Source organism: Lissotriton helveticus, chromosome 4_1, assembly GCF_964261635.1.
Source record: "Lissotriton helveticus chromosome 4_1, aLisHel1.1, whole genome shotgun sequence".
In the NCBI taxonomy this organism is placed as follows: domain Eukaryota; kingdom Metazoa; phylum Chordata; class Amphibia; order Caudata; family Salamandridae; genus Lissotriton; species Lissotriton helveticus.
In genome coordinates, this window is record NC_136063.1 from 22,655,902 (window position 1) to 22,668,377 (window position 12,476).

At 44.7% G+C, this 12,476-nt stretch overlaps 2 protein-coding genes across 2 annotated transcripts in view; both read left to right on the forward strand.

Annotated features, from left to right (window-relative positions):
- LOC144827828 (phospholipase A2 inhibitor and Ly6/PLAUR domain-containing protein-like) overlaps positions 1-12,476 on the forward strand; it is a 103,592-nt gene that overhangs the window by 24,929 nt on the left and 66,187 nt on the right. The gene's annotated exons all lie outside the window — the stretch shown is intronic.
- LOC144826804 (coiled-coil domain-containing protein 181-like) lies at positions 5,592-6,663 on the forward strand (the record flags this gene model as incomplete). Its single annotated transcript, XM_078685302.1, has 1 exon — positions 5,592-6,663. A coding segment is annotated over one exon (897 nt), but the record flags the coding sequence as incomplete, so codon positions are not given.

Consider the following 12,476-nt stretch of genomic DNA (forward strand, 5'->3'; position numbering starts at 1 on the left):
GAACTTACCTGTGACTGAATGTTAAAGGCCTAGCAGGGAAGGTTCTGAGAAGGGCATTGGAACTAACGTCATTATGCTCCTATGCGGTTTAGATAGAGAAAAAATACTGGCCCTGACACTTCCTGCAGGGATTCTTTAGACAAGTACCCAGACAAGGTCCTTGGTATGCCTTAGCGCAGGGACTCTTGAGACAAGGGAATTGCCCAAAAAAGGTTCTTGGGATGCCCTACAGCAGGGACTCTGGAGGCAAGTGACCGGAAAAGGTCCTTGGGATGCCTCACTCCTAGGACTATTATTATTTGGGATTTATAGAGCGCATGGCTGGCCGAGGGCTTTCCAGCGCTAGGAAACTGAATGCTATGTGAGGCTAGAGAGAAGGTATTGGTATTAGTTGAACAACCAAATTTTGATTGACTTCCGAAATTCTGTTTCCTGACTCAAGAATCGCGCATCACATGGTATTGAGACAAGTACCCAGACAAGGTCCTTGGGATGCCTCATTAAAGAGACACTTGTTACAAGGGATGCCTCAATGGTATAATTCTTGAGGCAAGTGCCCGGAGAAGGTCCTTGGGATGCCTCATAGCTGGGACTCAAGACAAGTGCCTGAACAATGTCCTTGAGCTGCCTTACGGCAGGGACTCTTGAGACAAGTAACTGAACAAGGTTCTTAAGATGCCTCACACCAGAGATTCTTGAAACAAGTGCCTCACGACAGGGACTTTTGAGAAAAGTGAAATGCCCAAACAAGGTCCTTGGGATGTCTTACTGCAGGCATTTTTGAGACAAGTGCCCGGACAAGTTCCTTAAGTTGCCTTTCATCAGGAAATATTTAGAAAAGTGCCTGGACAAGGTCCTTGGTATGCCTCACAGGTGGAACTCTTGAAACAAGTGCCCGGATAAGGTCCTTTGGATGCCTCAAGACAGGGACACTTGAGACAAATGCTTTGACGAGGTCCTTGGGATAGCCCACGGCAGCAACTCTTGGGATAGGTACCTGGACCAAGTACGTTGGATTCCTTAAGGGCAGTGACACTTGATGCAATCGCCCAACAAGATCCTTGGGAGGCCTCACGGCAGGGACTCTTGAGACAAGTGCTTGGACACGGTTAGTGGGGTGCCTCACAGCAGGGACTCTAGAGACAAGTGCCCGGACAAGGTCCTTGGGATTCCTCATGGCAGTAATGTTGAAGCTCACTGTGAAACTGTGAAAATAAAGGATAAATGACAACACTGAAATAAACAATTCGCTCTCAGCACACAAGTTTGCAAAGTTTATTGGGAACCCAATCAGAATGTAATCAGAATGCAAATATACGTGCGGCACGGAGACCTCAGCAAAGCTTACTGAGTGCCCAATTGGTATGACAGTGCAGAGACATTTTATAGGTACAAGCCCTACAGGATGGGCATCATAGCATACGTAACCTAGATCAGACTATGTACTGCTGCTCCAATCAATGAAGGGCAATTGTGGTGTGATACCCTTTTAAGGCTCGAAATATGTCTATAACCTGTCGTTGCTCCCCAAGTGCCATCTACAAGAGCAGATTTGGGTTTTTCCATAAAGGTGAAATCTGTGCTTCTGGTATACGTGGACTTGGCGCGGACATGACCGGCCAGGTCATGTCGACATGATTACTGAAATGTGAGGTTTTACCATAGCTAGCTGGAAGCTGGCGTGTTTGTTCTCGGAAAGCCTTGCGTTGCTTTGCACTTTGCGCTGACTGACACACACAATGGATCGTGCGACCATTTTGTGAATTCCTTCTGGTGTCAATTCTTTAGTAGATCAAAGGAGACTATAGGTCTGGAAACATATGTATTTGGTATCATAGTAATATCTGCTTTATCATTCCCAGATCTGATACCGAATTATATGCTAATCAGAAACCATCTATCCTCACCATATCCTGTCCCTCATCCTCATCCTTATGGGTGTGGTGTCGTGAGTCACCATTCCTGGGTAGGCAGCGGGCGCAGGAGATGGAAATTACTGTACAACAAGCTGGGCATATTTTTATCAGGAGGCATAGTGTCAAAAAGGCTGCTACCACTATTATAATTGCCTTTAGTATCCAAGAACCCCAGTCTGTGAACCAGTTCATCATGTCTTCCCATAAGCCTCCTGTGTTTATACCATGGGCCTCATCTACAATGTCTTTGATCTTTTTTATTGCTTTATTTATATTCCCACTGTTATCCAGTATGAATACACAGCATTGGCTCTGTGCCAGGGAAGACACTTGATGATGGAACAGACTCCTCCTTCTTTGGCCAGAATGATATAGAGAGCAATCATGTTCTGAACCACAACTGCCCTCATGGAAGTGAGTTCCTCTGTTATATTTCCTAAGGCATCAGTGGTAGAGTCCGCTAGATCCTCGATCATCATGGACAACTGGTGTATCCTTTCTGAGGTATAGATATTGCCTACTACTGGGATCATTGCCCCACAACCTGTTAACATGTGGTCTACCCATGCGGCTGTTGTTTTTGCCCTAACTAGTGTCAACTCTTTCTTTTCTGCTGGCACTAATTTTGTGAAGTGGGTCATCTGTGGGATGATGGATGCTAGGTAGCAACTTCCATACCATCCAGGGGGCAGATAGAAGTATGCCCATGGACCACAGACAAAGAAAAGGCCCCTGTAACCTACCAGACCTGGTGACAGTTTGTCACGACTCCTAACTCGAGTTAGTCTTGTGGTGTGGTTACAGCTGCTCGTCCCCATGTAAATCTGGGGAACTGCCTTGGTAGGTAGTATGCCTTTTATCCTGTTTATCCTGTCTTCACAGTCAAACCATCCCTGCTCCCCTTTAGCGACTTCTTCGAAGGTGCATCCAAATGAAATGCATTCTTTCCAGTTGTCTTTGGACTGCAGTTCCAAAAAACTGCACGTTCTGGCAGCTCCTTTTGGCAAAACCGGTATTTTTTTGTGTTATCCTTTTATCCTTAAGGATGTAGGAGGGGGCTGAAACTTCCCCTACCCTGAACCTTGGCACTTTCATGTGAGCTGCCTCTATGTCATCCCAGCCCGCTCGGCCTCTCCATTCCTCATTCCTAGCAGCCCTGTCAAATCCTTTTAGCATCTCTAGGTCTCCCTTAGTTGGCTGTATATTCATGCAAGGGATCATCTTAGGTCTGAGAGGAGGGCCTGTTGTTTTTCTGCTATAGCTATAGCCATTGCTGCCGCTGGGATCAGCAGCCAGTACTTCAGATGAGGTCATACCTATTGATACTGACACAGACATGCTGTGTTGACTTAGTAACATGTCACGCATAAGAACACAGCCTACATATTTGGATACAGGCAGCACATTGTACTTCAAACTTTGTGTGGCATATGTGGCCAGGGGTGTGCAAACATAGCAATCTGATATATTCAAAATTGTCACATATAGTTTCAGCATTTCAATATATTGGTTATCTTCATATGTATCCCACAACCTTTCTTGGTCCCCTTTATCCACATCCACCCCCATTTCAGTAATGTTTGTTGTTATATTCTGTTCATAGTCTTTTGGGCATTTTGTTGGCTCAGCTCCATCACTCCCATCCCCCACTCTTCCATTAAGATGTGGTATTTCAAGCTCAGCAGAATACAGTATTATCATCGTTGTTACTAGTATTGCTGGTGCGGGTAACAATATTGCAAGGACCACTGCTTTCCAGTTACATGTGTGTCTTTCAGTGGACGGCATGACTCAGAACAAACCTGACCCTTTCCTATGCTATGCAATCTTCTTGTGAATAGACCCTAAGTTTATTCTTGGTCCACTCGGGCTTGTGAATAGACCCTAATTTTATTCTTCTTCCTCTTGGCGCTATGCTAACTGTCCCTTAGAGCCAAGTATTTAACCACTGTTTTTCTCTTGTATTTAATGTCTCGAATAAGTCTAGGACCAGTGACCTCTGTTGCTCGATTTTTATGCAACCCATCAGGGCCGCCGCTATCATTCAGGTGAACCAGAGGGTGCTTGCGAGACTGCACACAGCATTGAGGCAGTAAGGTAAGCGATTAGATGGAGAAACGCTTGCCGTAACACATTTTTTGGCATTGAAATACACATGGGTGACAGTATGCCTAATTTGTGTTTACACAGAGTGCTCGAGAGAGAGAGTCGTTTTCAGATACGGCCCTGACTGGGGCGTTAGGAAGTTTGAAAAGAGAAAAAAGAGCAGCCTGGTAATTCATAAAACAGGTATGCTAGCTTCCTTACAAAGATGTATTTGTTCAACGCTGTTGATTCAAGCGTTTTTTTGCGATCGTATGCTCAAATTAGTTTTTGTATACTTGGACAGGTTCTTGCAGGATTGAACAGCTTCCGCCAAGGTGCGGACTAAAATACTTCTCAAATAAATCGAGACAAGTACATGAGGTATGTGCCACTCCTTAATTCATGAACATAATGTGTAGTAATTTATACACCTTTCCAGGCATTACAATAGTTTTGTCGCATTTTTTCAAATAGGATTGTGAAAAAGAGCGGCCTCACCTTTGTCCTCCTCCTCCATCGGCGCTGCTGTGTGCACATGGAGATATGTAATTTGGGTGCACTAGAAATTAATTATTATGAGAGGTTATGCCTCATTTTGTACCCTGACATGATTTGAGCTTTATCCTCTTATTTTTAGTTTTACTCAGAGACCCACCAAGTAGCGCGCCCCAAATGAGAAACGTGAATTATATCCCCCACCTGATTCGAAAGCAACTATGTACAAGTTATTACAAATCAAATAGTAGTGGTAGACATGAGGCGTACAGGTTGTCAATAAAACTTTATTGTTTTCATCATTAGAGTCATTTTGAAGAAGAGATGAATTTTCCTCTTTTTGTTCATCGTGTATATTAAGTTCTGACATCTTACTTAATGAATCATCTTCACTGTAACTATATTCTCTATCGTTTTCATCAAATTCTAGTGGTGGAACTTCTAAATCGATCAGATTATCCTTGAACTTTAGTTTTCTTTCTCTTTTGTCATCTACTGGCTTCTCGTACTCCAGCTGCCTGTTTGCCATTTCAATCTTTTCTGCAATGTAGCGTTTTGCTTCTTCAGCTTGATCACTGAAATCACCATCTGGTAGAGGCAGGTCATCTGGTTGAGTGTCTTGCAGAGCTGCTTCAGAGCTGGAATGTGATTCTGAGTTTAGGGAATTTAAGAATGTCCCCGAGTCTGAGATGACTTCCTTTGAAAGATTTTCCTCTGTCAATGGATTTGGATCATGTTGTTGGTTCACTTTCAATAGTTCATGGTTTTCATCCTCTTGCAATTCTTTGTCAATTTTTGCATCAATATCTTCATCTTGGCTCTTGGTGTCCTGATGGTTGTCTTTGTCTTCGTTAATTAACTAATCGAGGTCTTTTTCAAAATCATCTTCATAGTCCACATTTTCTTCAGCTTCGCGGGGCTCTTCATTTTTACTTGCTTGGGCCATTCTTCTAATCACCCTGGCCGAGCGTCCTCCGGCTGAGGGTGGTAGGGTCCGCCGGGTACCGCGCGCGGCGGGCTCCTAAGCCTGCTCTTCCTCCGCCTCTGCTCCCCTCACCCCCGCGCAGCTGCCACTCGCTTGGCTCCACTTAGAACAAAGATGGAAAGGTTCTCGTAGAGAAAGACGGAAAGTTTGAGCTCATGAGTTTACGTGATATTGAGAGCCAGAGCTTTTTACCTAAGATAGATGGTGGGACTGGCGTAAATGAAGCACCAATAATATCACCAAAATCCTTGCATGGAAATGCTCTTGACAGTCCCACACCCAAAAAAGAGGAGAATCTAATGCTGCTGCATTCAAGCACTTTAAAACCACCGGTAGAAGTTGTTTCTTATTTACCGCAGCCACCACCTAATCCCAGAGTTCGACCAACCTCTGCCAACCATGCAATTAAAGGAAGAAGAAAATCTCCCAGAAGGGTGCAGTCTGCAGATATGCCACAACGAAATTCAACGTTTTCACTTTCACCTCAACAAAAAGAACGGAAAGAGAAGATCGAAAAACTGAAAAATGAACAACGGAAAGAGATGGAAGCACGCAAAAGAGAAGAAGAAGAGCAAAAAAGAAAAGAGAATGAAACGGCATTCAGAGCTTGGCTTCACAAGAAAAAAGAGCAGCTTTTTGAAGAGAAAAGAATACAGGAGGCTAAAGAGATGGAAGAGATGAATAACAGGAATGAGGAAAGAGATCCAGACGGAGCTTATCAAGTATGGCTCAGGAAAAAACAGACTGAGCAGCTGAGAGAAAAGCAGATGGAAGAATTAAAAAGGCAAGAAGAAGAAGCAGACAGCATGCATGGAAAAGAAGAGTGTGAACAAGCATTCAAACAGTGGCTCAGGAGAAAAAGGTTACAGAAACATGCAGAGCAACAGGCAGCCAAAGAACTATCTCGGAAGATGTTGATGGAAGCAAGGCGAGCAAGACAAATTCAGAATTTGCTGTACTCAATTTCCGAAACTAAATCCTTAAGGCTCAAAGACCATTTTATTTAAAATGATTTTGCGGTTTGGAGAAGATTTGAGTATCCTGTATGCTCATAATATTCATTCTTTTTAAAGCATTCATTCTTTTTAAATCTCCTTGAAAGGGAACCAACACTTCTTACTGTGAGTTGTCCTATTCCTATGAAGGAATGCATTTGCAGTTTCCACAAATAAAATATTTATGTCACTCAAAAAAAAAAAAAAAAAAACTTTATTGTTTTCTTGCATCCTATACAGATAAATAATAAAGCCCTGATGAGGGTTTGGGAATTGATTACCAGAACCTGAAATGCGTCGGCACACCGACAAGAGCCAGACATCACACAACAGTGCTATGAAAAATAGCCATTTGTTTTTTTGCTTTTGTTAATTGACGTTTGCTTTGTATAAATCTTGAATGAAATCGATGTGGACATATTGAAAAAAAGAAATTTGTATTGTCTATTGTCATTTGGATGTTTCTTTGCTTCATTTGTAATTTGCACAATGTTCGTTCTGTTTTATATGTAATAGTTTTAGATGTGTAAATAGTGATTTTCGTGTATTGTACATATGTAAACCTTTCTTGCCTAGAAAGAAACCCTACAAAAAAGTTTTTGCTCAAAAATAGAAGTGACAGGTAAAAATAAAAATACCTGACCAGATTTAATGAACTTTTATTTGGTCCGTATGAAAAGTATAGTATAAACAAAGAGAGTGTGGGCACTTTTGTGTTTTTTTGCCTCTGTTGCAAAAACGGCACGATGGAGAATGTTCAAGGTTTTGAATAATGCTAGAACCAGTGCTTTCTATCACAAAAATGGCACCATTGAGAATGTCAAAACATAGATCTGTTAATTCTTGCTCAGGGACTTGCTCTGGGCCCGTTGGAAAGGAAATTTCATTAAAAATCAGTCTTATTAGCTCACTGAGCAAGAGTGGCCTTGGGATAAGTAATGTTAATGTTGCACTTATATCTCTCCCCGGACACAAAATAGTTAATTGTATCCTGGACCATTGTCCGCAGGCTTGTATTGACACAGATCGAAGTCTATCAGTCCTGAGCCCTTGCATTTAGGCAGCAGCTCATTAATCATTAATCTATGTCTGCGGCTTTCTGTTTGTTGGAGCGAAGGTTATATCCCTGGCGAGGCCCTGCTGTTGGTACCAGTGTTGGTTGGATCTGTTCTTCGTTCTCAGATGTTGCTTTTTTGGTATGTGTCACGTGAATCCATGAAGTTAGACCATCACATTCCACTGCTGTAGCCGTAGTGAGAATAACCTGCATGGGTCCTCTCCATCTGGGCTGCAAGCAATTTCTCCGTGTGTGGGCTTTGACCCAGATCCAATCCCCTAGTTGCAGATCGTGGGCTGGTGGAGTCGCGGCTTCTGGCAGGGACTTCAGCACCTGACAATGGAGGTAACGTAAAATGTCTGTTAATTTCCTACAGTAACACAATAATAAATCGTCTGTCACTGACAGTGGGGCTGTTGAAATGTGTCCTGGAATGTGCATTGGCCTACCGAACACAATGTCGTGTGGGCTCAGCTTTGTTACTCTGTCTGGTGTCCATCTCATTGATAGTAGTGCTAAGGGCAGCGCATCTACCCTAGGAGAGGTCTGTTGACGCACACATTTTAGCTATTTTGTTTTTCAACACCCCATTCTTCCTCTCAACAGCGCCCACTGCTGGTGTATGATAAGCACAGTGCAATTTCTGTGTTATGGCAAGCCCCTTACATAGTCCCTTTATGACATGAGAGACAAATGCAGGCCCATTGTCAGACGCAAGGAGAGAGGGTACCCCAAACCTTGGCAGTAGTTCCTTCAGTAGGCACTTGGCCACGCTCTGTGCATCGCAATGTTTGGTGGGGTAGGCCTCTGTCCATTTGCTAAACATACAGACGACGACTAAGATGTACTTGTATGTCTGGGTGGGGGGCATGTCTATAAAATCAAGCTGAAGGCTTTCAAAAAGCCCATGAGGAGGTGGGAAGTGGCCAGGCGCAATTGGTGTACCTTTTCCGGTGTTATATTGGGCACATACAGAACTTTGCTTGCAAAGCCTTTCTGCTCTCTGGCGAAATTTTGAGTTATACCAACATTGAGAAAACAATCTGATCATACCATCATGTCCCACATGTGAAGGCCCATGGAACATTCTGCTCATTGAAGGGAGCATGGTGGAAGGCAAACATATCCTGCCATTAGGCCCCATCCATAGCCCCTCCTTTGTTTGTGTGCAACCCTGTTGCGCCCACTCCTCCTTTTCCTGGTTGGCCGCACTCATCTGAATATGTATTGGGTCAAAATGTAATGAACCACTATCCTCTCTTATGTCTGTCCTGTTGTCTACTAATTGTATCATGGTTAGCTGGCAGCCTGTAAGTGCTATTCTCTTTGCTTCTTGGTCAATGAAAGCATTGCCTCTGGAAACGGGGTCTTTTGATGAAGTGTGGGCAGCACATTTTATGATAGCCACTTTGAAAGGTAGTAGCAGCGCTTGGAGGAGGTCACAAATCAATTGTGCATGTTGTATCTGCTGGCCTGCTGATGTAAGGAACCCCCTCATTGACCACAGCTGGCCAAAGTCATGGACCACCCCAAAGGCATACTGGCTGTCCGTGTATATATTCACTTTCTTTCCTTCAGCCCATGCACATGCCCTTGTAAGTGCACGAGTTCGGCAGCCTGTGCACTCTTTGCTGCTGTCAGTCTCCCTCCTTCCAATAATTTAGTAGCTGTGCCCACCGCATAGGATGCTTGTAGTACTCCTGTGTCATCCCTTAAGCATGACCCATCTACAAACAAATCTCCTTGAGCATCTGGGAATGGTGTATCTTTAAGGTCTGGGCGTATCTTAATGTGCTTATCTATGGCCAAGGCACAATCATGAAAGGAATCATCTGAATCAAAATCCTCCAACTCATGTTCAGTTGGTAATGGTGATGATAATGTTTGGTGTCAAGAGTACCAACTCATACCTGGTGAGGCGTGCATTGGTGAGATGCTGTGTTTTGGTGGATGTGAGAAGTGTGTCCACTGCATGTGGAACGTGTAGGATTAGTGTGTGTCCTAACACTAAGTTGTCTGACTGTTCCACGGCAAGTGCTGCAGCTGCCACTGCTTTCAGACACGGCGGGAGCCCTGAGTCCACTGGGTCTAGCGTGGCAGAGTAATAAGCCACTGGGCGGTATAAGGCTCAATGTTTCTGAGCCAAGACCCCCATTGAGCAACCTCCCTTCTCGTGACAAAACATGTGAAAATCCTTGCTATCGTCCGGTATGCCTAGTGCTGGTGCTTCCCTCAATCCTCTTTTCAGCTCATTGAAGGCTGTCTCACATTCTTGTGACCAGGGTACAGTGTCAGGTATGTATTTGTGTGTGAGTTCCTGTAAGGGTTTTGCAATGAGAGAGAAATTCTGTACCCAGTGACTACAGTACCCTGCATCCCCTAAGAATGCCCTAACCTCCTTCTGAGTGCGGGGTCTGGGAAAATGGGTTATTGTTGAAATTCTGTCTGGCATCAGTTTTCTTGTTCCTTCTGTTAACTCATGGCCTAGGTACTTCACAGAGGCGAGGCAAAACTGTAACTTCTTTGGGGAGACTTTGTATCTGTAATCTCCTGGGTCCCTCAGGATCGGATAACTAGAGGAAACCTTATCTGCCGACCTCTGTCAGTACAGAAAAGAAGAACCAAAGAAGTGGTTATGTTGAGCAAACCAGGTTTAATGAACCTAAACACGGTATGAGGCAGTAGTTCACAGCTAAGGTCAGTTGCTGGGTTGATCTCACCCAACGTAACTCAGAGAACACAGTAGCTTATAACGCACGCACCGTCCTCCGCATGAATGCCGGTCCCGGCATTCCCCAATGGAGGGCACTGTGCTAAGAAGTGGCTGACAATGCCACTCGGATAGCTCTCTGGGTTTATGCTGTTTTTCTAGACCTCAATACTAGCGTGTATCGTCCCCCGCATGAGTGTCAGTCCCGACACTCTCCAACAGAGGGCAACAAAATATCGTAATGGCAAATATGCTTCTTGGCACATTTCCTGCTCGAATACCCTCGAGCGGGGACTGGTGCAACAACGTTGTTTCTGTGGCATTCACACACTCGATTACCCTCGAGCGGGTACTGGTAAAACAAAGTTTGTCTTTGGCGTTAACACGCTCAAATAACCCTCGAGCGGGGACTGGTAAAGCAATGTTGGTCTTTGTCGTTAACACGCTCGAATAACCCTCGAGCGGAGACTGGTGTCAACAAAGCGCTGAGTTCCGACAGCGAACAACGGGACCTCCTGCTGATAGGTAGCAGCCGCTTACCTAACTCAGCTATCCCCAGGTACACATGGAAAGAATCCAAAGAGCAAAAACCTCACCTCGAGAGGAAGCGCGAGGGGTGTCTTAAACACAAACGCTGAATATCCGACGCCGTCCATAGCGTCCGCGGTCCGTTTTGTATCGGCAGGATCTGCGCATGCTCCGCGCAATGGTCTCCGGGTATTGTAGTTCCCAAGGTGGCGATCTTGGGGACTGTAGATCTTGTAGCGGAATACTCGCGCTGATGTTGGAAAAGCGCACTGTGTGGTTGATCCGACTTGTGTCCTGACAGTATCCCTTTAGTGCTAAGTGGCACAGAACAGTGATGGTGTATTTTACACACGCTTACCTCGAAGGCGAGGCCACTAGTAAATCGTCAATATACTGGATAATCGTGGATCCCTCCTTTAGTACCAGGGAGTCTAAATCTGCTTTTAAGGCATGCGTGAAGATGGAGGGTGACTCGGTATAGCCCTGCATGAGCCTTGTCCAACAAAGTCTCTTCTGTCTAAAACTAAAGGAGAAGAGATGTTGGCTGTCCGGGTGCAAGGGGATGGTAAAGAAGGCGGAGCTAAGATCCATCACTGTTAAGGTGGTGGCTGTCACTGGGATGTTGGATAGTATTGTTGCTGTGTTTGGTACCACTGGGAAAGAGGGCCACACTATTTTGTTTAATTCTCTCAAATATTGTGTGAATCTACATGCTGTTCCTTGTGGTAGCAGGGAGGCAGATCTGCGGGGTATGGAAGGTGCACTACTTGCCTGTTGTTTTCCTGCGCCTAGTGCCCCTCCTCTGCTCCTTTCCCTTCTCCTGTTATTGCTGTAAAACCGTTCTTGTGCCACCATTAGCCTCACTTTTTCTTTCTTTAATTTTTCTGTCTCCATCACCTGCGCACTAGACTGGAAATCTGAGCAGTATTTAGCCGCCTACAGCACTTTTTCTATAGGTTCCTGCTGCCAGCAGACAAAAGAAGTTTGCAAGTGTGTTCTGATAGGTGGTGTGAGACCTTGTACAAATGTAGTTATCAGGGCGGGCATTGCATCCCCCATGGGGTTTTTCAATCCACTGTTCTGCCTATACACTTGCAGGATGCGGTCAAAGTATGTATTCACACTTTCATCCTTCTCCTGTTTAGTACTGGTAATTTTGCTCCAATCAACCCTATCTTCAGGTACCTTCTCCTTCAAGTGTTCTACCACCTTCTTATATAACTCATCTATTTCTGGACCTGGCACTCCCTCCCTTGCCCCTCTTTGGCTCCACATCTGGCCACCCGACCTTCCCTTTCTAGTCTTCCCAAAGGTCTTTTGGGATAATGATATTAAACAACCTACCAAGATCTCTCCATAGTAACCTCCCTAAGGCAGACATTCTCTGTAACTCCTCATACTACTTTCAGGGTTCCTCTCTGAGCTTGGGGAAGTCTCTACTGAAACAGTTAATGTCCTGCCTTGACCATGGGACATAAGCATATGCTAAATCATTTGGCGCACTGCCAGGTGGTGGCGGTATCTCCCGTAGGGGCATGATAAGCGATAGGACTTCTGTTGTGGTGGAGGAGTCTGTTGTGTTGGCCGTGGTGATGGAGTGGGCAAGGGAGTGGGCTACGTCAATTACTGCACATGTGTTTATTAGCTGTTTCCATTGTTGTAATTTTTCTATAGCATATTTAAGCGTGTCCTGCAACTTAGACTC